General features: G+C 51.4%; 6 protein-coding genes across 6 annotated transcripts in view; 3 read left to right on the top strand and 3 right to left on the bottom strand.

Moving 5' to 3' along the window:
* Positions 1–2,328: 2,328 nt before the first annotated feature.
* PpBr36_05983 (uncharacterized protein) lies at positions 2,329–3,360 on the bottom strand (the record flags this gene model as incomplete). The annotated part of the gene is made up of 1 exon (XM_029893131.1): positions 2,329–3,360. One exon carries the CDS (start codon positions 3,358–3,360, stop codon positions 2,329–2,331), a length of 1,032 nt encoding a protein of 343 aa, XP_029746122.1.
* Positions 3,361–4,721: 1,361 nt separating this feature from the next.
* On the top strand, positions 4,722–7,532 carry PpBr36_05982 (uncharacterized protein; the record flags this gene model as incomplete). The annotated part of the gene is made up of 3 exons (XM_029893130.1): positions 4,722–4,989; positions 5,267–5,422; positions 5,500–7,532. 3 exons carry the CDS (start codon positions 4,722–4,724, stop codon positions 7,530–7,532), a joined length of 2,457 nt encoding a protein of 818 aa, XP_029746113.1.
* Positions 7,533–8,641: 1,109 nt separating this feature from the next.
* Positions 8,642–10,703, bottom strand: PpBr36_05981 (uncharacterized protein; the record flags this gene model as incomplete). The annotated part of the gene is made up of 3 exons (XM_029893129.1): positions 8,642–10,096; positions 10,182–10,412; positions 10,542–10,703. 3 exons carry the CDS (start codon positions 10,701–10,703, stop codon positions 8,642–8,644), a joined length of 1,848 nt encoding a protein of 615 aa, XP_029746112.1.
* Positions 10,704–12,033: 1,330 nt separating this feature from the next.
* On the top strand, positions 12,034–13,500 carry PpBr36_05980 (uncharacterized protein; the record flags this gene model as incomplete). Its single annotated transcript, XM_029893128.1, has 3 exons — positions 12,034–12,519; positions 12,568–13,269; positions 13,363–13,500. 3 exons carry the CDS (start codon positions 12,034–12,036, stop codon positions 13,498–13,500), a joined length of 1,326 nt encoding a protein of 441 aa, XP_029746111.1.
* Positions 13,501–17,864: 4,364 nt separating this feature from the next.
* PpBr36_05979 (uncharacterized protein) lies at positions 17,865–21,093 on the top strand (the record flags this gene model as incomplete). Its single annotated transcript, XM_029893127.1, has 3 exons — positions 17,865–17,981; positions 18,179–20,852; positions 20,936–21,093. The coding sequence occupies 3 exons, from the start codon at positions 17,865–17,867 to the stop codon at positions 21,091–21,093; spliced, it is 2,949 nt and encodes a 982-aa protein (XP_029746249.1).
* A 991-nt stretch (positions 21,094–22,084) lies between these two features.
* The window catches only part of PpBr36_05978 (uncharacterized protein), a gene marked incomplete at both ends in the record, with an annotated part of 2,707 nt that continues 1,236 nt past the window's right edge, over positions 22,085–23,555 (bottom strand). The window contains 2 exons of the mRNA XM_029893126.1: positions 22,085–22,387; positions 22,464–23,519. Of these exons, the coding sequence (XP_029746250.1) occupies positions 22,085–22,387; positions 22,464–23,519 (1,359 nt within the window). The remainder of the gene's footprint in view (positions 22,388–22,463; positions 23,520–23,555) is intronic.

Below are 23,555 nucleotides of genomic sequence, written 5' to 3'. Positions count from 1 at the left end.
ACTATCGGCAAACAGAGGCGCTCGATATGCGTGCGCACGCTTTTTTTTTTTTTTTCTGAGGGGTGGTTTCCTGCACTCTGGTTTTTTTTTTCCTTGCGGGAAAAAAAAAATGTCTAAGAGTGGAGAGTGTCTCTCGAAAAGGAGGACAACGAAACGAAGAGAAACGCCGGGAGAGATGATTCGGACGAGCTGAATCAAATGTCTCCGCGTTGATTTCGTCACTTCTTCTTCTTGGTCAGAGGGAAGAAGAGGTTGGTGTTTCGGTTGAGAGAGGGAGAGGCAGGGAGCGCTCGAACGAATTTTTTTTCTCTCTCTGGCTGCCCGGGTTGTTGGTTCACGGGCAGACAATGCGAGTGGCCAGATCACGTGCCTCAACACGTGATTCAGTAGCACGTAGTAGAGATTTCAACAGATACATGCGATCGCGTAGATAATTCTAGTTAAATAGGTAGAAGCATGCCCAAGAATGCCGGTTTCTTACATTGTTTACAGCTCGGGATGATCATACCGCTCTCATCAACAGTAAAATACTTTGACTGGGTTTCGCAATACGTAGTAGTTCGCCAGTATGTGATGATCTATGTATTTATTAATAGATAGATAGGTACGTAAATGAGCTAAGCTATGTTAATCCACATTGGCATGGGCCCCCCGCGGCCCGTTTTCACTCCCTACGCCTTCGACTCCTAATCCTCCCTTGCTCAAATTCATTAATCAATTTCTGCATGGCGACCTGATCTCCGGCGGCTGCATCGGCCCGCAACTGAGCCTTTGCCCTGGCTTTTCCTGGCAATTTCTGCCGCCCGAGAGCCTGCATAGCAACTTCAGGGTTGTCGGCCGCCATTGTCGGCCTTCATCTTGGCTAAAGCATTATTGTGGTTAATCGTTTTCCGAGTCGGTTGCTGTGTCTGTTGCCTCTCGATTGCCACACACGGACCCACTCGACCGGATTTGCTATTTGCTCGTCTGTCCAAGCTTGCCAAGCCAATGACATGGCAGCCGCCAGCAATTCTCGAAAAGCCCGCATACCGAATCTCAACAATCAAGGATCGACAAGTCCCTGATTTCACCACCAACCATCAAAGCAAATTCGATTAAGAATTTGTCTTTGAAAAATGGTGTAAATGGCGGTGGTGATATTTGACCAATCCATCGGTTGAGAGCTTTTATACCCACCATGGCCCCTACATAGCGTAACGACGCGCTCATCATGAACAGGGTCGGGAGCTGGTATTTAAAGGCAGATACAAGGGGCCGCAAGATAACGGCATAGGGAAGCTTTCATACTAACATCACAAGAGCAGAAAGAGAAGGGAGTCCTGGATAAGCAGACAGTTCTATCAGTGGGTGGCAGTCATGTCTGTCCACTCAGTTCGCGTCCTCCCCGGATACCTTTGTAGCTGCCAAACTTGAATAACCAGAACCGAGTGTATATGCCAGGGTTTGTAGGCAAGTAGGTAACTAGGTGGGTGGGTAGGTACGCAAATAAGTAGGTGAATAAATATGTAACTAGGTAGGCCGATATGCACGTGCGTCGGGAAGTGGAAAGTTAAGTAGATACAAAGATAGAAATAAAGTTCACAGTTTCCGGGGTTGTATTGGGTGGTCTCAAAACTGACTGCTATTTCCTAGAATTGACTGCTTGACAAGTAGCCCAAACAGAAACAAGCACAAGTTGCTGTTTCAATTTTACAACTCATCCACTTTCCCTTGCCATTTCCTTCCCCTTCACTGCCCTTCGACAGCACATGTTTCGCGTGTTCTATCACTCACTCTTGGTATAGTTCACCGTCGCAACTGTAAGTGGGTCCCGTCTCCTGCGCTCGGCTTCATACTCATGCAACCAAGCCGACTGCCCCCTCCCCTCCTCGCGCCTCTTTTTTTTTTCTTCTTCTTCTTCTTCGCTCTTCCAGACGAATGGAGGGGCTCGTGGGTCTTTCATGTTGTGGAGTAAACGCGGGCGCTTGACAAATTGCTGTTAGTTGATGCTTTGTGGCTGTCGAAATGTATGTCCGCGATGCCTATGCTTTCAATTTCAAGGGCAGCTCCCAGGGGCTCAGAGGCCATCATCAGAGGCAGCCGTCCTTGCGCAACGTGCCTGATTCTGCTACTATGTCTCATAGAATGCACCAGATAGGCATATCTCATCTCCGCCTTCAACGTGTATATCGCGGTAACAGTGGGCCTAAGTTGGTTTAATCGGGTTATTGTACGTACCATGGATGCCGATTGTAATGAACAAAGTTTAATGTAATAACCTGGGTACGACCCTAACGGTATAAGAGGTAAGCAACCCGATAAAAGCGTTAAGCTTGCGCTGGTCTGCTGTTACCCGTTAGTGCCTTTGGATATTATAAATCGGGTATAGTTCAAAGGCAAGAGCTCCAGAAATTCAGCAGCGTCGGCCTGGGCTGCATTGTTTTCAGGATCCAAGGCGTGAAGCAGCTGCTTAATATCTCGCAGCTCCGTTTCCAATGACTGCTTCTCTTTTCCTCGGTCCTGACCAAGCGTCAGACTTAGCTCCTCCAGCGTTTTCACATCCTCGATAGCCCGCGCGTTTTCTTCTTCCCTGAGAGGCCGTCGCCTTTCCAGCAACAAAGCCGAAGCCACCTGGCTATCGCCTCCATGATTCCCAGCATCACGCTCGTACGCCACCCGGTCGCCCCTTCTCAGCACCACCACCCGATCGACAGCCGCACTGCCCTCGCCGTCCAACCACCGCGCGGCGACAAGCAGCCCCGCGTACGTGGCGTCATGAACAGGTCTCGGAGTGAGGCGCAGCGGCAGCCCCCGGGACCGTGCCTCTGGCAGCGCGCCGTGGAAGCGGACCAGGATCCCCAGGCGGCTCAGGGCTTCGGGCACGGCGAGCAGCACGATGTGCACCGCGTACCCAGCGGCTCTGAAGATGCGCACCAGGTCCTGGAAGTCTGCCGGGTGGCGGCATGCCGACTCAACAAGGCAGTCGGCCCCGGCGGTGGCGACGCGGCTGCAGGCCATCGCGAGCCAGCGGCGCGCGTCGGGGCCCGTCGCGGGAGAGGCGAGGGCGGGCGAGTGACGCATGAGATCTGCGTACGCAGGGTGGTACGTCTTGTACGTGTCAGCGATCAGGTGCGCAGGACCACGTTGTGAAGGGTGCCTCGCGGTCATGGCCTGGTGTAGGAGTGGTGCTGTGCGGGTCTTGCCGGCACCTGTCTGGCCGACGAGCAGGACTGCGACCTTGGATGACGAGTCGCTGCCCGGAACTTGGCCACTGTCCAGCACATGGCTGAGTTCAGCAGGCAGGATCTGCTCGGCAAAGATGCTCTCGCTCTCGGCATCTGTGAGAACATATTTTGCTAAAGCGCCTTTCCCATCTGCCATTGTTGCCGGCTGAGGTGTAGACAAGTAAGGGAAGGTAGGTAGGTGCCTAGGCGCAGGTGGCCACCTGGGTTTCGTAATTGTGGGTACGTTGTGCAGTCCAACAGTGCAGTACCTGACATTTAGGCTTTACTATGGATAAACGAGGATGAGCATGAATCTACGTTGGATACTCGAGATGGGATCAATCATCAATGTGCCGTCAGCCCTAACCCTCCCGGCCAGGTCTTATCCTCAATCCTGTCCTGTTCTAGTCTAGGTCTAGTTTAGGTCTAGTCTAGACCTAGATCAATCTAGTCAGTCCAGACTTTCAAAGCTTCTAGAACGTCTGAAGACTGGATGACCGTCTTATTGTTGCTGTTAATTTTTACCCCCTTCCTTGTGTATTGGCTGTGCTTATGGTACTGCCTGATGACTCCATATTGTGGAGATAACGTTTGATTGTGATTTTGACTTTTGCGCCCCGGATAGTGCCGTCAAATGATCTCTAACGGGTGTGGAGAGTTGACCTGGTGGCAGGCATGCACGCGCGGCATTCATGTTGTCATTGTCAAAGAAACGGCAACACGGGCGCTGTTCCTGCAATCGACCCAAAGAAAAGACGAATGCGGTATGGATTTTCTTATCCGTCGTGGAGACTCCAATTGACGTACGAAGTACGGAGTACCCCTCCAAGCCCAGTCCCAACCTAACATGGATTTGAGGTCAATCAGCGTGCACCAAGGTCCTTAAGCTAACCTAGTGTAGGCAGGGTACCTAAGGTAAAGGTAAGGTAAGGTACATTCACCTTACCAGGGCTATGCGCCTGCTCAACCTTAAGCGCCTGAGCTTAGGTCATGGAAGATCAAGTGTAAATTCTCCATAGCATTGGATGGCATCTCGAAAGGTAACTTTAGGGACTTCAGGTCATCAACAAAAGGTACCAAATTGATTGGAGGTGTGAACAGACACAAACTGTACACCTTAAACCTATGGTACCTCCAGCCTGACTTCGCACCAGTGTTTTTGGTTTCTGGCCCAAGTCTCTGCGTCACTTCGGTTGGTGCTGGTAGGTCTAGACCCACCCTATTCCTAAACGGGTAGTAGTGCTCATTCCAGGGAAGGGAGGTCTCCGCCGGTTGCCTCGAGCCAGGAGTCGACAGGCTTCAGGCTATTGCTGCTTTGCGACACACTCTGTTTTCGCAATCGTCTTTCAACGATCAACCAAACAACACGGCTCAAGTGCAACATTGTCCACAGCAATTCACAACGCCCCGAGAGGCTCCCTCTCTACAACGGGATTTCTGAAGCGTTGGACCACGATCCATTGCATTGCTACAAAATTCAAATCTCCCCAGCCCACGCTTCTGCGTGTCGTCGCCATCATGTCCAACGCCCCTCCTGCCGCCGAATCTCCTGGGCCTCCAGTCGCCCAACAATCCCCCAACGACCAAAAGGGCCCGAGCTCGTCGCCGCCTCCATCGCAGCAGATTCATTCTCAGAAGCTTCAGTCGCACGCGCCACTGAATCTTCCACCGACTTCAACCCCGACACCGTCGTCGCAAGCTTTGTCGCCGCCGACGAAACGGGACCTTCGTTCATGGTGGAAGAGGTTTCAGGCAAATAACAGCAAGAACCAAGAAACCGTTCCAGGTACATCGACACCCAATACAGTCCCATCTACCCCTTTACTCCTACGCAAACACGACGCGTTCGATCACCATACCTGTTTTGTTTTAATTATTGGGGGAGAGAGATAGAGAAGGAAAAAAAAAAAAAAAAAGAGGGGGAAAAGCAAAAGTTAAATCGAACTTGCTGTTTCCGCCAGCCTGTCTTTTGCCTTTGCCTGCATTCTTGATTGCACAATTGGAGCTCACATAGCTACCTTAGCTGGATGGCTCTTGCACTTGCTAACCCACGCTGTACGCAGAATCACGGCCGCATGGAATCTTTGGGGTTCCGTTACGTCAAAGCATCACATACGCAAACGTTGCCATTTCGCTACTCGATGACGACGGAAAGAGCTACATTTATGGATATGTGCCGATCGTGGTCGCAAAATGCGGCGTGTTTTTGAAGGAGAAAGGTTTGTCTCCCGGAATCTCTTGGTTGTCCGCTGTCTTCGGGCGCCTTCATTGTTCTGACACATAGGATAAATTCCAGCAACCGGAGTCGAAGGCATTTTTCGACTGAGCGGCTCAGAAAAACGCATAAAAGAGCTCAAGACAATTTTCGACTCACCTGATCGTTACGGCAAAGGGCTTGTTTGGGACGGATATACGGTTCACGATGCCGCCAACGTGCTCAGGCGATATCTCAACGACCTACCAGAGCCGGTGGTCCCATTGGATCGTTACGAAGCTTTCAGAGAACCTCTTAGAGGCGCAACATTACAGGCTGTTGGAGACGCTGAAGGGCCACAGTTTGTGAAAGATTTTGACTTGGCAGAAGCGATTGCAAAGTATCAACGGTTGATAACTGAGCTGCCACCGCTCAACCGCCAACTACTCCTCTATCTGCTCGACTTGCTCGCCGTCTTTGCCGCCAAGTCTGACGAGAATCGCATGAACTCGCAGAATCTAGCTGCCATTTTTCAACCCGGAATGCTTTCTCACCCGAACCACGCCATGGCGCCTGAGGAGTATCGGCTTAACCAGTGTGTCATTATATTCCTGATTGAAAACCAGGATCACTTCCTCATTGGCATGCAGGGAACTGCTGCAGATGAGAAGACCGTTCAGGAGGTGCAGAAGGGTACCCCGCCAGTGGTAACTCCGGTCACTCCCGGCGCATCGCGCAAGTCGGGGGTGCACAGGTCAGCTTCGAACGCCAGTGCTGGCGCGGAAAGTGTTGCACGGGACGGCCAAATACGGCGAAATCGATCAGTCTCATCCAGGCATTCGCGGCACTCCAACGGCGCACCAAGCCCTGCAAGCCCAGCGCATGGATCGGGCGCATCTGGCGGCTTGGCCAGGAGTAACACAGTACCATCCAAAAAGTCCCCTGCTATCGGCACAGGCAGGTTCCACAAGAAGGGAGAACAATCAGGAGCACCCGTGGTGCCACTAACCCCGGCCACTCCAACGCCTATCCCGCCATCGCCGATAGTAGTCGATGCTGGCAGCCCAATGGAGGCAATCGGTCGAGACGTCCATTCAGCTGCTGCTCCACCCAGTTCAATTAATGACCAAACTCTCTTGACAGTCGAGCATCCTGGACTGGGAAGCAAAGGTCAAGACGGCCTCTTGGATCCCACAACTCCGGATGCCTTGACCCCTTCCCGAGAACGAAAGCTGCAAAGCCTCTTTCAGCGCTCGCCAGGAAGTGATACCGAATCTAGGACGCCCAATAAACTCCGCAAAAAGCGTTTGGTCAGCAGTCAGAACGCTAGTGCCCAGAGTTCTACTGCATCCTTGCCGCATTCTCATGCGGGTGTCTCCCCCGGTGTCGAGCTTTCGAATCCGATGGACCAGCCGCCGTTGAAGGTACTGCCGGAAGCGCAGCAGAGCTCCCCAGGTCCAGTGCCGCCTTCATCAGAGAGCGCGTCTGATGCAACGCCTAGAGCGCAAAGCCACTCTCCTGATGTAAACGCAAACTACCCTCCTGTTGCCAACAACGACACCAGCTTGAAGCCGCAAAATTCACACACACAATCTTTACACAGTTCCTTTAACGAGGGCTCTGATATTGATCAAGTCGAGGAATCAGCACCACCAGTAGCATCCGATCAGCCAGAGCCAGAAAAGGATAAGAAGCGACGGTGGCGACTTTCTCGAAGGAAGGAAGAGATGGGTGCCACGGCCAGCCCTGGACCGCCGCCTGTCCCGACGTCTCCCCGTAAAGTAATTGGGACGAACACTCATGCAGAGGCAAGCACAAGTTCAATTGGCAGCGGCAGTAAGCAGCATCGGCGCAGCTTCAATGGCGAGCCAGTCGATAACATTTTGACGGGAAGCACGGATGCCCAGTCGTCTCATGATTCGGCCAGTAAGGAGGGCAGGGATGAGTCTCGAGGCCTGACCGGATGGTTTAAAAACAAGTACCGAGAAGCCAAAGAGAACCGTGACGAGCGTCGCAATAAGTCACCGCCACCTGCACAACAAGACTTTAGTCCGACTAACATGATAGTGGCACGTGGTAAGAGCTTGGACATTGCCCGGCCACCTGCCGAGGATAGGGAAGCGCCCAAACCATGAGGCCGAATATAGCGCAGGCTGGAATGTATTGTGGGCGGATATATGCGTATTCTTGAGCGTTTTATGCATATCTGGTGTGGTTCTGATTTGTTTTATTCCCCCCCCCCCCCTAAGGTCAACCTAAAAAAAAGTGGTGATATCGGAATGGAATTACTGTATACACTTACCCTGCGCGGCCGCCCCTCTTTCTCTCTCCTTTTCTCTCCCGTCGACGATTGAGGATACCCCATGGTAGTTTGCTTCATTTTCTCTGCTGTTATATTTCTATTTTTATTTCACTTCGTACCTTAACACCCTTTACACCCCTATATTAAGGATAGGATGGCTTGGTTTCTTTGCTTTGGGAGGATGGCTTTCTCATACTTATCATATAACTAAAACAAAATTCCGGGGAGGTTATCAACACGCGAGCGTTCTAGTCATGAGCTAAGCGCCATTCCTCGAGCTCAATTCCTGTACTAATGCATCCAAACACAGGCTCAAGGTTGAACTATACTAGTCTAGTCTCTTACTACTGACTCTACATATCTCCTCAATGTAGCTTGCTATTAACCTTGGCAATTTGAACCCCGTCAGCTTGCATGCTCTGAATCCTCTCGAGTGTGGGCGTCCTTGGGTTTTAGGCGTCTTTTGTATATAAGGAAGAGCTTATGTATCTTTTAAAGGATTCTGTATTTACAAAAGGTACTTGTAACCTTGAAAACAGAGGCGTAAAGATGTGGTATGAGCACCTACCCCACAATCAAATTACCGCACTCGGTGTCTCGGTTATCTGGGCTCGACTATCATTATTAAACTTGCTTGTGAATAGATTTTGTCTGTCTCATTATTTTCGTTATAATGCGCCGTGTTTGCCGAATTTTTCTTTTGACCGAATCTGAAAGCACGTGTGAGGCCATAGGTGGCCAGGCACATGACATTCTTTACACAGTCGTACATATCAATATCGATCGGGATGACGCAAGGGCAGCTCGGTGGGAACCGCTTTATATTGAGGACTCTGTTGTTACACGACAGCTGTGCGACCCCGGAACCAGTTCGGGTTATATCTGAGACAGGTTTAAACTCTAGTAATCTTCTTTTCTTCTCTCTTTTTACATGCCAGTTCTTCATGCAGAGAAAACCCCAGTGTCCCAAACGACCAGGAGCCCTCTTCTCCGCGCATCCTCGTTGAAGAAGCCATTCCAGCCCTCCCACACCCTGCGGAGCTCGACCCCGAGCTCCGCGCCCTGGCCGTGCCGCCTGTCGAAAAACCGCTGCAGGTCCTCCTCGATGCCCTCGAAGCCTACAATGTACCTCGGGAGCAGCTGGCGGGCGTCCTTGTCCTGGGGCCACATCTCGGTCGCCAGGAAGGCGGCCTTGTCGGCGTAGAACCTGTCGGCCTCGTCGAGGTACTCGTCGCGCTCGCGAGTGCCAGGCTCGGTGTGGATCGGAGGCTCGCAGGTTAGTGCGCGGGCGTGCAGGCCCGGGTAGACGAGGTGCGAGCGCCAGGGGGTCGAGTGGCAGGGCGTGAGGAAGAGGGCGAAGAGCTCCTTGTCCGGGTGGTGGTCCGTGTCCGTGTTCGTTCCTTTCCCGGTTGGTGCGAGAGGCGCCATGTGCCCCGAAGAGGGGGTCGCTTGGCCAAGCACAAGGCTGCCGGGGTGGATGCGCTCGTACTCGTGGCGCAAGAAGTGCATGACCGAGAGCGGAGCTGGTTGATGGAACGCGGAGAGATAGCCCCCGAGGATGATGTTGACTGCCAAGCACCCGCCTAGGATGTATTTGTGTCTAAGTCGAGGTTTTGAGGGAGAAGAGTTCTTCGCGGCCGAGGGTGAAGTAGTCTCGTGGCTAGTGAAGAATCTGTAGACGTAAGGTGCAGCTATGAGATGGAGAATAGGAAGAAGCGGGTAAATGAACCGGACCTCCTTGTGTGATATGGTCGATAATGCTCCCACCAGAGCAAGCACAGCAAAGGATAGAGTCTTGACCGCATTTGATTGGGATACCGTCAGGCCTGGCACCAGGGCGAGCCCTGTCGATTTCCACAGCCCTATGCAGACAAACGGAAGGCATGTAGTCGTGAGCAGTGGGATGCCTTGGGAAAGATAATAGTGCCAGTCATTGCGACCATAAAAGAGGGACAGCGACTGTGAGAGGTTGAAGTAAAGCCAGTTGTAAGGAGGAAATGTCCAAAATCCAAAATAGAAGCGATCAGCCAGAACAGACACGGCCAAGACCGAGAGTCCACTGATGATTATGTTGACCATGAGGCTGACAATACTTCCTGTATCGAGTGGGGATCTCCCGTCCAGAGTGAATCTGGTCGCTGCCACGGTGAGAATCCCAACCCAGACGAGGAGGTTCGTTGGCCTCAACACCACAGCGGTTGCCGCGAGTAGCAGTGATTCTCGTAAGGTCGACGAAGTGGAATCACCCATGCCACCCTTACCATTTTCACTGGAATCCCTCAGTAGACTCCAGGGCCAATGATGGAGAGCCATGATCGTCAAGGTGGTCTCGATGGAATTTGAAAATGTCCTAGTAGAGCAATACCATTGCCACGGATTCAAGGCAGTCAACCAAAGCTATGTTGTTATCGAGAATATATTAGTACAGGCAGAGATAAAACAAAGGCTGGAACCAAAATGACAAGGTGTAGCCGAGACATACAGCCGCGGAAGCGATACCCCCAGAGCTGCCATATATTTGCAAGGCCAGCTTCCAAGTATAGTAATCCCCTAGAGCAGCAAAGACGGCTTGGATTGCTTTGGGTGCAGTCACCAAGAGTGAAGCAGATATTTCAGGGCTTGCTTGCAGAACCTCCAACACATTATGAAGGGCGAGATAGACACCACCAAACAGGGCAGGGTGCAGTGAAGAGCGAAGTTGATATTGCCATTCCTATGGTTTGTTCAGGTGTCATTGTACACGCAGGTGAGATCAGTCCATATGAGCAAGCAAACAGTCAAACATGGTTCTGCCGGCCAGGACTAGCCAGGTCATCGGCTTGTGACAAGCGATACAACCTACCCAGGTCAACCAAGCACCACTATCACTTCCAAAAGCTATCTTCCACGCCGGCTCCAAAGCCTGAAAATACTCATCTGGCTGGAAGAATGTGCGCACACAGAGAGCATTGACGAAGCGAAATGCTACGAGAACGTATAGAACAGTTGCATCTCGTGACTTCATTATATGATTAGAAAGGCTGGTTCTGTTCGGTGTAGTGTGCCTGACTGTATTGGGTGTTAGTTCTGCACCTCATGAATCTGTTCTGTGTATAACCAACCGCCACTGAACGCGTCTCCGTCGGGTTGCTCAGGCGGGTCACGGACTCGGGCTTGGCTGCAGTCGGTCGGTGGAGGGTAGGTAAGGCAAACTTGTTGGTATTGCATCCTGACAAGGACTGGATTCGTGAACGTGGCAGGTCACGTTTATCGCTTAACACGCCGCCCCTCCTCCTCGCGGATGGGATAAAGCTTGTTAAAACATCCATTTCTATTGGTTATCGTGTTGCTGCCGACACCAAGGGACCCCGCCATTACCGAGCCCCGACTCGGAGGCTCAGCTTGCATGTCCCGCATGAGGTACGGTGACGCAAACTTGTTTGACAGACAGCAGACAGCAGACAGTCTGATAAAGCTCATTGCTGTGAACATACCGGAAGGCCACGTCACAACGATAAAAAAAAAAAAAAAAATACACAAAATCAATCGAGTTACAATACCACAAGCAAATGGCATTTTTCATTGTCAGTATTATACTTCTTGCATCCAAATTAATCTGTAAAAGTCCAACCTGGCTGGCTAGAGCTCAAGACGACTCGCGCCGTGCTTTGGAATTAATCACGCGCGCTTGATCCGGCTTGCTTCGGCAGTTTGCCACACCACAAGACTGGGTGCAAAGTGGATTGGTTTGCGACGAAAACGCTTGCACCTGCACTTAGGGGTTTAGTGTGTCGAGTTTGCTTGCAACCCGACAGGCCAGTTACCAGTATGGCCTGCTGTGACGGCATCATAGCATGGATATTAGGTATGCCGACGCCCGCTGCTGCCCGTGTCAGGATTCTTGGCAAGGTAAGAGAAGGAGAGAGGCCAGGGAGAAGGAAGGTAGGAGGCCGAAGCCGGGATTAATAGACTGTCCTCATGTGCCCCTCCGGCCACCACTGCTAAGCTTGCTGACATTGAACCTTCCATCTCTTTGTATCCAACCACCAACTTGCATTATACCATTGTGGTTTTACTTTCTGCTTTTTTTTTACTTTGTTTACCATTCTTGAATGCCTCATGCGCACAGTTCGACCCAGCTTCACTGAAGACCCTTCCCTTCATACATACTCTTGCCAGCCTGTTCATACGACCTAGCTCCTCTGCAACGTTGTCGGATCCTGCCCCCCACTGACATACAGAATTCTACACCACACGTTTCACTTCAGTCTTCAGTGGTGCGCCAAATATTCTTGCCCATCACCCCAATAGTGTTCCGTCTTTTTCCCAAAAGGCCCTACGCAATTACCGCCATCATGGCACCCTCCGCGACCAACGGTGACGCCGCCGCTTCGTCCCGATTCCATGCCTCCTCGACCAAGTCCGCCATCGCGGCGGAGAACGAGTATGCTGCCCACAATTACCACCCCATACCCGTTGTCTTTGCCCGCGCCCAAGGGGTCAACGTCTGGGATCCAGAGGGCAAGCACTATCTCGATCTCCTCTCTGCCTACAGCGCTGTCAACCAAGGCCACTGTCACCCAGAGCTGATCAAAGCCCTGACTGAGCAGGCTGGTCGCCTCACACTGAGCTCGAGAGCATTTTACAACGATGTGTTTCCCGTGTGGGCCGCCAAGGTCCGTGACCTCTTTGGCTATGACATGGTGCTGCCTATGAACACGGGTGCCGAGGCCGTCGAGACCGCCATCAAGATCGCGAGGAAATGGGCATACAAGGTCAAGAAGGTCCCACAGGGGAAGGCCCACGTATTCAGCGTGGCCGATAACTTCCATGGTCGAACGGTAAGCTTTCCCACCTTTCTTGTGAGCCTCTCTAACTGGGAAATCTAGATGACCGCCATTTCACTGTCCACTGATCCCGAATCGCGCGATAACTATGGCCCATACGTTCCAAACATCGGCGCAATTTGTCCTACCACGGGCAGACAGATCAGGTACAATAACATCTCAGATCTTGAGATCGTGCTGGAGGCGCATGGGCCCGAGACTGCTGCTTTCATTGTAGAGCCCATCCAGGGCGAAGCAGGTGTTGTTGTACCGGATGACGATTATCTTGCCAAGGTACATGCGCTATGCAAGAAGCACAATGTTCTCTTCATTTGTGACGAGATCCAGACCGGCATTGCCCGCACAGGCAAGATGCTCTGTTGCAACTGGGCCGGCATCAAGCCCGATATTGTGACGCTTGGCAAAGCCATCTCGGGCGGCATGTACCCCGTCAGCTGTGTGCTTGCTGACAAGGACGTCATGATGGTTGTTGAACCCGGCACTCATGGGTCCACCTACGGCGGTAACCCCTTGGGCTGTGCTGTATCCATTCGTGCGTTGGAGCTGGTTGAGGAGGGTAAGCTTGCGGACCAGGCCGAGCGTCTTGGCAGAATTTTCCGTGAAGGCGTCGAAGCGTTCAAGTCTCCAATTGTCCAGCAGGTCAGGGGCAAGGGGCTTCTGAATGCTGTTGTCATAGACGAGTCAGCAGCAGGGGGGAGGACCGCGTGGGATCTTTGCATGTTGCTGAAATCGAAGGGTCTATTGGTAAGCCTCAGCCAATTTTCGATGCGCTGGCAGGTGTCTTTTGACATATGCGTCAGTTCCATGGCTTGTGGTAGTTAACTCAAAGAGATGCAGGCTAAACCAACGCACGGAAACATAATTCGATTCGCGCCACCCCTCATTATCACGGAGGAAGAACTGAAAAAGGCGCTCAGCATCATAGGGGAAGCATTGACCGAGCTCCCGACTGCGGAGAAGGCTGATGGCCACTAATTACCAAGTCTGTCTGGATAGAAGGATCAGACAGAGTGGATGGGGTTTCTTCGGGCCTCGGGGCTGGAACAAGGTTAGATACATGACCTCGATTCAGAGAGCTAAGAAAAGCTCGGCGTGTTCGCAAGCCCAGCCAGCTTCATCGCACATAGCTTTCTTTTTTTTCTTCTTCTTCCGTCTCTGTTTATACCATGAAAGTGGAGAAACGATTCCAACTAGATGGATACCGCTATACACACTGTTTTCTCTCCTACGACGGGGTCGTTTGGATCGTACTTCGTCCTGACTAGGACGAATTTGGGTTACCACTCTCTTCATGGAATCTTGGAGTCTATGAATCAATACCCCCTAGGCATAGATCAGTTGGAAAACAAAAATGAGCCGACGAGATAAAACGAAAGATTTGAAAGTTCTCGACTTTTTCCAAACGTTGGCAAACTTTCCCCGCACCAATGAGGATGGATTGCGCTTTTGGATTCACTGTATTTGCACCTTGTAAGCTACATGGGCGGCTGGTCCGATGTCGATAATCTGTGCACACCGAAGCCACCGAGCCAAATGAGTCAACCCAGCGAGACCAGTAAACTCTGTCGCTTTTTTTTTTTTTTTCTCTCTCTCTCTCGAGCCGCACATGCATCCTTCTTAAGGGACCTCTGAAGAATGACCAGTCAGATTTTCCACCGGGATTGCGGAGGCGGATGAGCTTACACCATGTTTCGAGACCAGGCGGTTAGTTAAAGAATAAACCCTTGTCTAAGGCATTCTGTACCGACTNNATGGAGATCAGCTTGTCCCCGCTTTCGGAGATGCAGTTTTGGGATCACGCTAGATTCGTGGTTGGCTGCAAGGCGGATACGTCTTATCTATACTCCTTGTATGGACGAACAGGACGTACGGAGTATATGCAGTCAAGTTGCCAAGGGGAGCGAAAGAATGAAGGAAATAACAAAAATAGATAAAATCGAAAGTCGGAAATTTTAGGCAGTAGAGACTTTGCTTCTTATTTTTGCTGGATGTTCGTATTTCAGTGGGGGTTGAGTTGTTCGGTGACTGAGTGGCTCGTTTCGCTTTTTGGGTTGGTGCTATCAGGTAGGGAGGGAGGTAAGCAAGCAAGGCAAGGCAAGTAGGTGGGTGGGGTAGGACAGCCTAAGGTTGCTCAGGTACCGGTGATACAAAATACCTCCGCCATTTACTTCATCAGTGAAGGCTCCTAGTTTGAAATTCCAAGCCAGAACATCCATCAAAGGTCCCTAAGTCGGCTAATTTTGCCGGCCTATCTCGTCAAACTTGTGGGTGGATTTCGCACCGTTCATGCACGATATCTAGGTACACGGCTGTGCTGGCAACCGGCGCGAAGATTATTCCCGAGGCGCCCTTCGTCCCTAGCAAGCTTGGATACCGGCTTGGGCTTTTGCTGGCACTATCTATTTACTCTTGGCCAAGGTTGGTAGGTCGCTTGCTGGGTATCCAGTTTTTACTAGTCTGGTCGAGTGCGTGTCCAAAGAAAAATATGCTGTTTTGTATGAGTGTGGATGAGTGGATCCAGGACCCTGACCTTATCATCCCCCTGATTGAGGCGCGCATGCGACTTGCAGCGAACAAGTTCCAGGTTTCCTTCTTGGACAAACCAAAATCGAAATGCATGGGTGGTCCGGAATGTGCTACTTACTATCTATTATTCCCTGCGTCTGCTGCCCCGTTGTCATTGTTTAATTTGCAGGCGTGCATGTCGCTTTGTTGGCCACGTAAGGTGACCTACTTGGGACAATTTGCTTGGGCCCCAGACGGTGTTTGATTTATTGAATTGGAGTTGGATAACTAGACTAGGTGGGCGGGTTGCGAATTGTCCAATGTGGACGCGGTGAGTGAGAGATTTGGTGCTTCCCGCACCCGCAGCCAAAAATTGTGCGAAAATGGTCATCTGCGCACTCTGCAACAATAAGCACAGCCAACCACCTAGCTTGTTTGTGGCACACACACACATGGAGTACCCTAATACCGTACCTACTTAATTAAGATATGTAGATCTAAAGGAGTTCTAGGGGCACTGTCCTTGTACTCACTATCTAGTCTAGGATACTGACCATAAGCATTTACGGAGTAGCCGTCAATACAAGGGCCTGGTGCATCAAACGACCCAAAAACGAGAGTACGTGGTTGATGGCAGGACAGAGCGCCTCAATGCCTTATTTTGAAATACGTACCTGGTAGTAGCTACAGAACCGGCACTAATAAGACGGGCAGAACTCAGTTGATTATAGCTGTCGAAGCGAGACCACCGGCCACACCAATATCTGCTACCTTTAATTCTCTATCTTTTGCTATAGGTACCTCATATGTGTGCTTCTTGAGCGTGAGAGGAGTGGCTTGTATGTATCCTTAGGAATGTACATCTGGCACCCCAGAACAAACCCGGAGATAATAACAGCCCGCCCGCCTGGGAATTTCAAAGATGGGTCGCATTGGGCAAGCCCCACACCTTCTCCGCGCGGTAGTCAGCCAGATCGGTACATTTAGCGTCCCCTCCATCTTCGTTCTAAGCCTGCCAAGCCGCCACCAACTCGTGACAGAGGAAAGAATGGCATCTATGCGAGTCTTTTTAGTTGCTTCTCAACGAATGCATTCGTTCGTCACGCGTTCTATTTGCTGCCTCAGATAGGTAGCTGAGGCAGAAAACCTTACCTTATCTGTCCTGTTGCCATTTCGCAAGGGAAGTCGCAACAGGTTGTCATGGATCGTCTAATCAATTACGTCTATCAGTTCTAAGCTATCATCATCTTAACCTGACTAAGTGTACCCGTCTATCTTTGGACACGGCATGCCTACCGCGTACCATGTCCTGGAAATCCACAGTGCAATAATAGCCACCCCCAGCTACGTAGGACACTGCTGTTTCTCATTTACCCATCTTATCTGCTGTGCGTCGTAAATCTCCATCTATTGCCTTGTCCCGGGAAACTTCTTGTCTTAGACGCCAAGACGCAAGCTTTGGGTTCGAAATAAGTTGATTCCTTTTGACTCTATCATTTTCTAATTCTCTTATAAAAAAGAAAAGGGATAGAGGAAGGGCAAAAAATAAAATTAAAATAAAAATTCAAGAGTACACTTATCCGAGATCTCATTCTCAGTCCCAAGTTGAGGTACGTACCTCACTAACTGACTCCGACGAACCCCACACTGGTGTCGTCAACCCAAGTTCCGATCACGCACCAGTCTTTGCCCATCGCTATGGAGCTCACCAGACAACCTGACACGCCTGGGGCCAGTGCAGGCGTCACAGTTGGCGCCAAACTAGGCATCCCAGGCATAAAGCCTATGTTACGGTGCTGTAAATAATTATTGTACTGACACAGATGTAGCCTTTTGACAGAAGTCAACCTCCCTAGGCCACAAACCTTTATTACTCTCCTTGTTCGATCCTATCTATGTCTGGAAGTACAGTAGGTTACTGTAATGGAGGTGAGGTGGTATGTACGGCGGTGATTGTGCAGCCAATTCAGTGGCAGCCGCTCAGTGCCGTTAAAGAAACAAAAACCACCCGCTTATTAGCCCGCCCACCCCCAGCTGCCACCTGCCCACGTCTTACACATACTTCCGTAAAATGCTTATCCTGTTTGTTATCGACCTCAATTGCTTTATTTTCCCACCAAAGCCGTCACGTGCTGGGATTTAAACTCGAAAAAAAATCGAGGCTTTCGAAGACACGTCTGGAAAAAAAAGGCTGAGTCCATTTGCGAATGGAAAAGGTCGGTCTGTCTTGTGGTGACGTCGTCTTTGGTCTCATCTGTCACCCCCTAAACTATTGTTTACTTCTCCGTCACAGAAGATGCAGTGGAGCGCTAGGCGCGTGGAACCCCCTGCCACAAGTCACTTGTGCTCCACATCCCATCCCCACACATGATCCAGAACCTCGTTGTGAATCCTGGGCCTATCGGAGCCGTGCCAGCGACCAGGCGGCGGACCAGTTTCTACCATTCGTGACCTTGCCTTGCCTGCCTCCCCGGCCTAGCGATCCAGGCACCTTGTTGACTGCTTTGAACTGTGCTTGCTCATCATCACCCAACGTTTCTTTTACCTGCCTTTTTTTTTCTCCCTCCTCTTTCTGTTTGTTCCCTAACGGGTCTTTTCATCCCATCCCACCTATCAACTGTACCTATTCTTCATCGACCTGCATCAAACCGCCGCCTCGACAGACGCCCGACTCCATGAAGCTAACGTCTCCCTCGCCTCGAGGAACAGCTGTGTTCATGCCCGCTTCAACAAGTTTCTCCATCCGTCTTTCATAGACCCTGCCCCTTTAGGGGGCCCACGTCTCGCTCGCATCTACATAAACTTCCTCGAACCCAAAACCACTGCCAGGAAGTATGGCGGACCGATCAGCACGCCGTGCGCGCCCTGGCGATGACTCTGTCGGACAGTTCGTCATCGGGGCGGAGATCGGGAAGGGCAGCTTCGCCCAAGTTTACATGGGCAAGCACAAGGTCAGCATACATTGATCTCTTTGGATTGCATACCGTGACAATCTCCCGTTTTTAGATTATACTCGAGATGCCTCGGGGAGGGAAACAAACTGGAGTGATTCGACCCCATCCACGATGACTCCCCTTAGACGATTGGCATACCACAGAAACATTGGCCAGAGGACTGAATGACTAATACGACCTTTGCATCCTGACAGATATCCGGTGCCGCCGTTGCCATCAAGTCTGTCGAGCTGGCGAGACTTAACAAGAAACTCAAGGAGAACCTATACGGGGAGATAAATATCCTGAAGACTCTCCGGCACCCTCACATCGTTGCCCTCCATGACTGCGTCGAGTCGGCGACACACATAAACCTCATGATGGAGTATTGCGAGCTAGGGGACCTATCGCTGTTTATAAAGAAGAGGGAGAAGCTGTCGACAAACCCAGCGACCCACGACATGGCCCGCAAGTACCCCAACGTGCCAAACTCTGGCCTCAACGAGGTGGTCATTCGACACTTTCTCAAACAGCTCAGCAGCGCTCTGAAATTCCTTAGAGAAGGCAACCTTGTACACCGAGACGTGAAGCCGCAGAACCTTCTCCTACTTCCCTCGCCCGAGTTCCGGGAAGTGAATAAATTAGCCCGCCCCATCCTGACAGCAAGCCAGGATTCCCTCGTCCCAGTCGCCGGCCTTTCATCGCTTCCTATGCTGAAGCTGGCTGACTTCGGCTTTGCAAGAGTCCTACCATCAACTTCCCTGGCCGAGACTCTTTGTGGCTCGCCATTGTACATGGCCCCAGAAATCCTCCGTTATGAGCGGTACGATGCCAAGGCAGATCTCTGGTCTGTCGGGACTGTATTATTCGAGATGATCGTGGGCAGGCCGCCCTTCCGCGCCAGCAATCATGTTGAGCTATTGAGGAAGATCGAAGCCGCTGAGGACGTTATCAAGTTCCCACGCGAGACCATGATAAGCTCGGAGATGAAGGCTCTTACGAGGGCACTCCTCAAACGGAATCCTGTTGAGCGCATCAGCTTTGAGAATTTCTTTGCTCACCCTGTTATTGTTGATTCGATACCGGGCTTGGTTGAGGATGATATACCCAAGCCTGAAGCCAGCGAGCCGCGTAGCAACAGCAAGGATACAAGGGCAGCATCAAAGACCGATGACCCTATCGCTTCCCCTAGAAAGCATTCCTTCCGACGCCACCCAACAGATAATGACCAACTCAGAGACCAGTTCCGAAGGGTGGAACCGCCATCTTCTACAGCTGAAAGCGCCCCTTCACGACAGACATCAGCCCTCAGCGGTATTGCCGCCGAGGCTAGAAAACAAGCAGCCGCCGAAGCATCAGCACGAACGGCCCAGTCACCAAGGAATGAGCCTGGAGACGTCTTGCTCCCCCGCAGGCCACAAGCGCAGCCTTCAACGTCGGCACCAAGTAAGCCGGGGCTGTATGAAGAACGTCGTCGTGGAATATCGAACGCATCGCTGAATCGACCCAATCGTGAATCATCATCTCCAACCGGTGCAGCATTGGCCAGTGATTCTGCGAGAGCGCCACGGCAGCCAACTTCTGGGAGGTTACAGGCGGAGGAGAGAGAGAAGGCTGCGCAGGATGTAGCCTTTGAGCGGGACTACGTCGTCGTGGAGAAGAAGCATGTTGAGGTCAACGCCTTCGCAGACGAGATGGCTGCCAATCCTAGACTTGGTGGCCAAGGCACGCCACTGTCGCCCAAGTCTGGGCAGATTGTCCGGAGAGCAACCCAACAGGGAAATCCTACTTCCACCACTGGCGCAATTCCAGCGGCCCCATCGCGCACGATGCAGATCGCACAGGGCACTCAGAGACACTATCACGAGCGCGGGAACTCTCTCTCAGCCAGCCCAGGCTCAACTGCTTCCTTCATCACCAAGGCTATCCAAGATGCAAGCTTGCGACTGCTCGGAATTAAGTACCCGGCCGGTCTGACAAAGGGTGCATCGCCACCCGAGCTATACAACCCTTACCCTGCCTACCCTACCCCGTCCCCGCCGATTGCCCTCATAAGCAGCGGAAAGCAAAGTACTCCCGTGGACGAGGACGCGCGGGTTGCGCAGTTGATTGAGGAGCATGCCACTCGCAGCGACGTAGTCTATGGCTTTGCAGAGGTCAAGTACAAACAGCTGGTCCCTCTTGCACCATCGGCCGAACATGGGCTGGGTGGAGCAGCGCTGGAAGACATGCCCACCGGCGAGGAAGACGTTCTCACGGTCGAGGCTATCGTCTCGTTGTCTGAAGAGGCACTGGTCCTATATGTGAAAGCTTTGACGCTCCTTGCAAAGTCGATGGATATTGCGAGCCTGTGGTGGGCTAGGAAGAACCGAAGTGATCAAGCAAACGGTGCTCTTTCGTCGACGAGGGACTCTGTCAACACGCAAACGCTATCATTGAGAATAAACTCTGCCGTTCAGTGGGTCCGCTCGAGGTTCAACGAGGTACTCGAAAAGGCCGAGGTGGTCAGGCTCCGGTTGATGGACGCGCAGAAGCGACTTCCAGATGATCATCCGAGCCATCCCAAAAATCATCCACAAGGATCTGAAGCAGTGAATGGCGCAAGCGCAGAGGGCGTCTTCTTGACAGTCGGTGTGACCGCGGAGAAGCTCATGTACGACCGCGCTCTAGAAATGAGTCGCACTGCTGCTATCAACGAGATCACCAATGAGGATCTAGCCGGGTGTGAGATCTCTTATGTCACGGCGATCCGTATGCTAGAGGCCGTTCTTGACAATGACGAGGATGCCCCGAAGCGAAGACTGTCCGCGAATATGGATGAGAGTGGCGGTGACGGAGAAGATGGTCATGCGGAGATCAATGCCGATGACCAACAAGCCGTCCAGAAGAGTGAGTTTTGTTGTGTAAATCCACTGTTTTTCTCCAAGCTCGTACATATGCCGGGTACTGACAGACTGCTTTTCCTTGCTTAGTGATTCACATGATCAGGTCTCGTCTTACCTCCGTACGCAGCAAGGTCCGCATGATATCCAACGCCTCAAAGGTCCAGCAACAATCTCAGCCACAGAGCCTCCTCAGGCGTCGCAGCGGTGACGTGACGCCGCGAAGTGTTCCTTCATACAGCTCTTGATGCACTTAGAAGCACACGGGCTCCACCGTGTATTGTTTCCTCTTTTTTCACGACTTGACGACAACTTTCACATTCACGAACTTGTTTTTATTTTTCATCCATTTTTTTTCTTAACCAGATTGCAGCCTCAAGGCGTTTTACGTTTCGGAGCCGATACAGTTCACAATGAGCACCTAGTTGGACTGCGGGGTGCAAGTTTGTGCTGAGGACAAACGGCGCATGAAGTGTTACTCAACAATGCTTTTTTTTACTTGTCATATTGGGGAGTTTTTCGTTTATCGGTCAACTGGGTATTGTTCTGCTCGTGTTATTTTTTCTTTCTGTACATGGAGCAGGGGTATAATTTTATTTTGCCGGCATCGGGTTTGGACTTGTGTTTTTCTTCTCCACTCCTCGGCTATGCTTGAAGCGTTCAGTTCCAGATTTGGGATCGTTCGAATACTGTACTTTTTGTTTTTCTCATTCATTTGTTGCGGTCAACGTCACGAGGACGCTGGTGAGAGGTCGACGGGCGGTTGGGGGCATATAGTTCTTACAAGAATATATTACTGAGGTGGATTCAGTAATCAGTACAGTGCGGCAAGGCATGCCGTACCAATGCGCTCCAACACGTGACGCATGCTTGTAAATTAGACAGCCGTCCGAGCACCGGTATTTGTATATGTCCAGGAGCTTCCGGAGATGTTGCACCAATTGGGTTGGGGTTTGCTGTCGTCTGTGACACAATTGACGGTTTGTACATTTATCCGTAAGCATAGACCAGTTTAAATTAAGTGATATAGGAGTTGTGTGCAGTGAACGAAGAGGCTGTTGAGTGATTGTTTATCCAAACAAGTCAACACAACGTAGGTTTAGGATACCCACGGTAAGATTGGGCATCAAGATTCCTATTGTTAGGAGATCACACACCTCTAATATAGCCAGCAGATTGCCATCTCAGATGTTGACTTTCCTATTGCGCGCTATACCTACCTGCCTCCTCTGACCAAACTCACTCCTGCTTCTGGGTCTGCTCAGCCTCACCCATGGCCTCGTCTTCCCCAGACGGCTTTGTGCCGTAGACGAAATGCTCCAACGCGGTATATGCAGCCTCCAAATCATCATTGACAATGATTTCATCGTAGGCGGCTGCGGTGGACCCATCAATATCTTCTTTGGCCGCCTTGAGGATTTCGTCGACTTTTTCTGTTGCAATCCCTTGGTCCTTGAGGCGAGTTGCCAACAATTCTGTATCTGGAGGCCTGACGAAGACGTGTCGTGCCTCAAATGAGCACTCCTTGGTTTGTCGAACGCCCTATGTGATAATGTTAGATGAACAGTCCACGGCTGCTGTGGGACTTTTGCGGGTGAGGGTCAATGGTAGAACTTACATTAGTGCTCATCTCCATGATGGGCACTTTGTCCGCATCAACGATTGTGTTCACTGCCCCTCTGCTGGTTCCAAACTGATCCCCATCAACCTCTCCGTACTCCAAGAACCTGTCCGAATCGATCATTGTGCTGAACTCAGCGGCGGACACAACAATGCGATCCCGATCCTTGGGTTCATCATCTCTATCGCTCCTCGTTGTGTGCACGCGGACCTTGACGAAAACCCGAGGGTTCCGTTCTTGCAGGAGCTTTATCAATGATGATTTGCCAGATGACCTGGGGCCGCTTATAATTAACGGTCGCGAATCATCTGGTTGCTTTCCTGGTTGGCAATCGTCGGCCTCTGGATCGGCCTGGCTGTTTTCTTTGCTGGCAAAAATAACGTCGATTTTGTCTGGGTCCTCAATCTTGTCAAAGTCTGCCAAGCGCGATTTGCTTGCTATGCGCAACGCTCTCCAGCTCTTGCTCGCCTTGGCCTCTATCGCCTCTGCCTTGGACTTGTCGTTCATTGGCATATCAATCTCCAGGTCATCCTCGGCGATCTTTCGCTGGAATATGCCCAGCTCTGGAAGCTGATACTGGTCTGAGACCTTGAGGCTATCGAGCACGGAGGAGGTGCTGCTTATGCTCAGAAAGTCGAGCGAGAGCGCACTTCCGGCGTTTGCCCTGTGCTTTTTGTTCACCTGGCGATGAACCGTCTTCTTGGCCTCTACAAATTGCTCTGGTGGAACTGCGGGCAGCTCGATCTGAGGGCACCCTTCAATCTTCCACCTTACCCAGTTCTTGTCCCTCGCCAGCACAGTCGCCACAATGCGGTGAAAATATTGCCCGTCGCTCACCGATATACTAGTGAGCTGTGCGGTAATTTTATCCTTCATGTTGACGGCCCATTTAGACTCCTCGTCGCTTAGTACCTGATCTGAATAGGTGACTGACTTGTTGTTGACTTTGACCTGGGCGAGCTTCTCCTTTGCTTCTGCTGATAATGATAGCAAGAACTCCATAATTATCAGGGCTTGGACGAGAATATATCTCCGAAAGGTGAGGTCGCTCAACTAAAATTATGTTACCCAACAGTTCCGCTTATCGTC

The sequence above is a fragment of the Pyricularia pennisetigena genome (genome assembly GCF_004337985.1).
Source record: "Pyricularia pennisetigena strain Br36 chromosome 4 map unlocalized Pyricularia_pennisetigena_Br36_Scf_6, whole genome shotgun sequence".
NCBI lineage: Eukaryota > Fungi > Ascomycota > Sordariomycetes > Magnaporthales > Pyriculariaceae > Pyricularia > Pyricularia pennisetigena.
The sequence above is the reverse complement of the archived record's forward strand: the minus strand, read 5'-3'. Positions and strand labels throughout refer to the sequence as shown.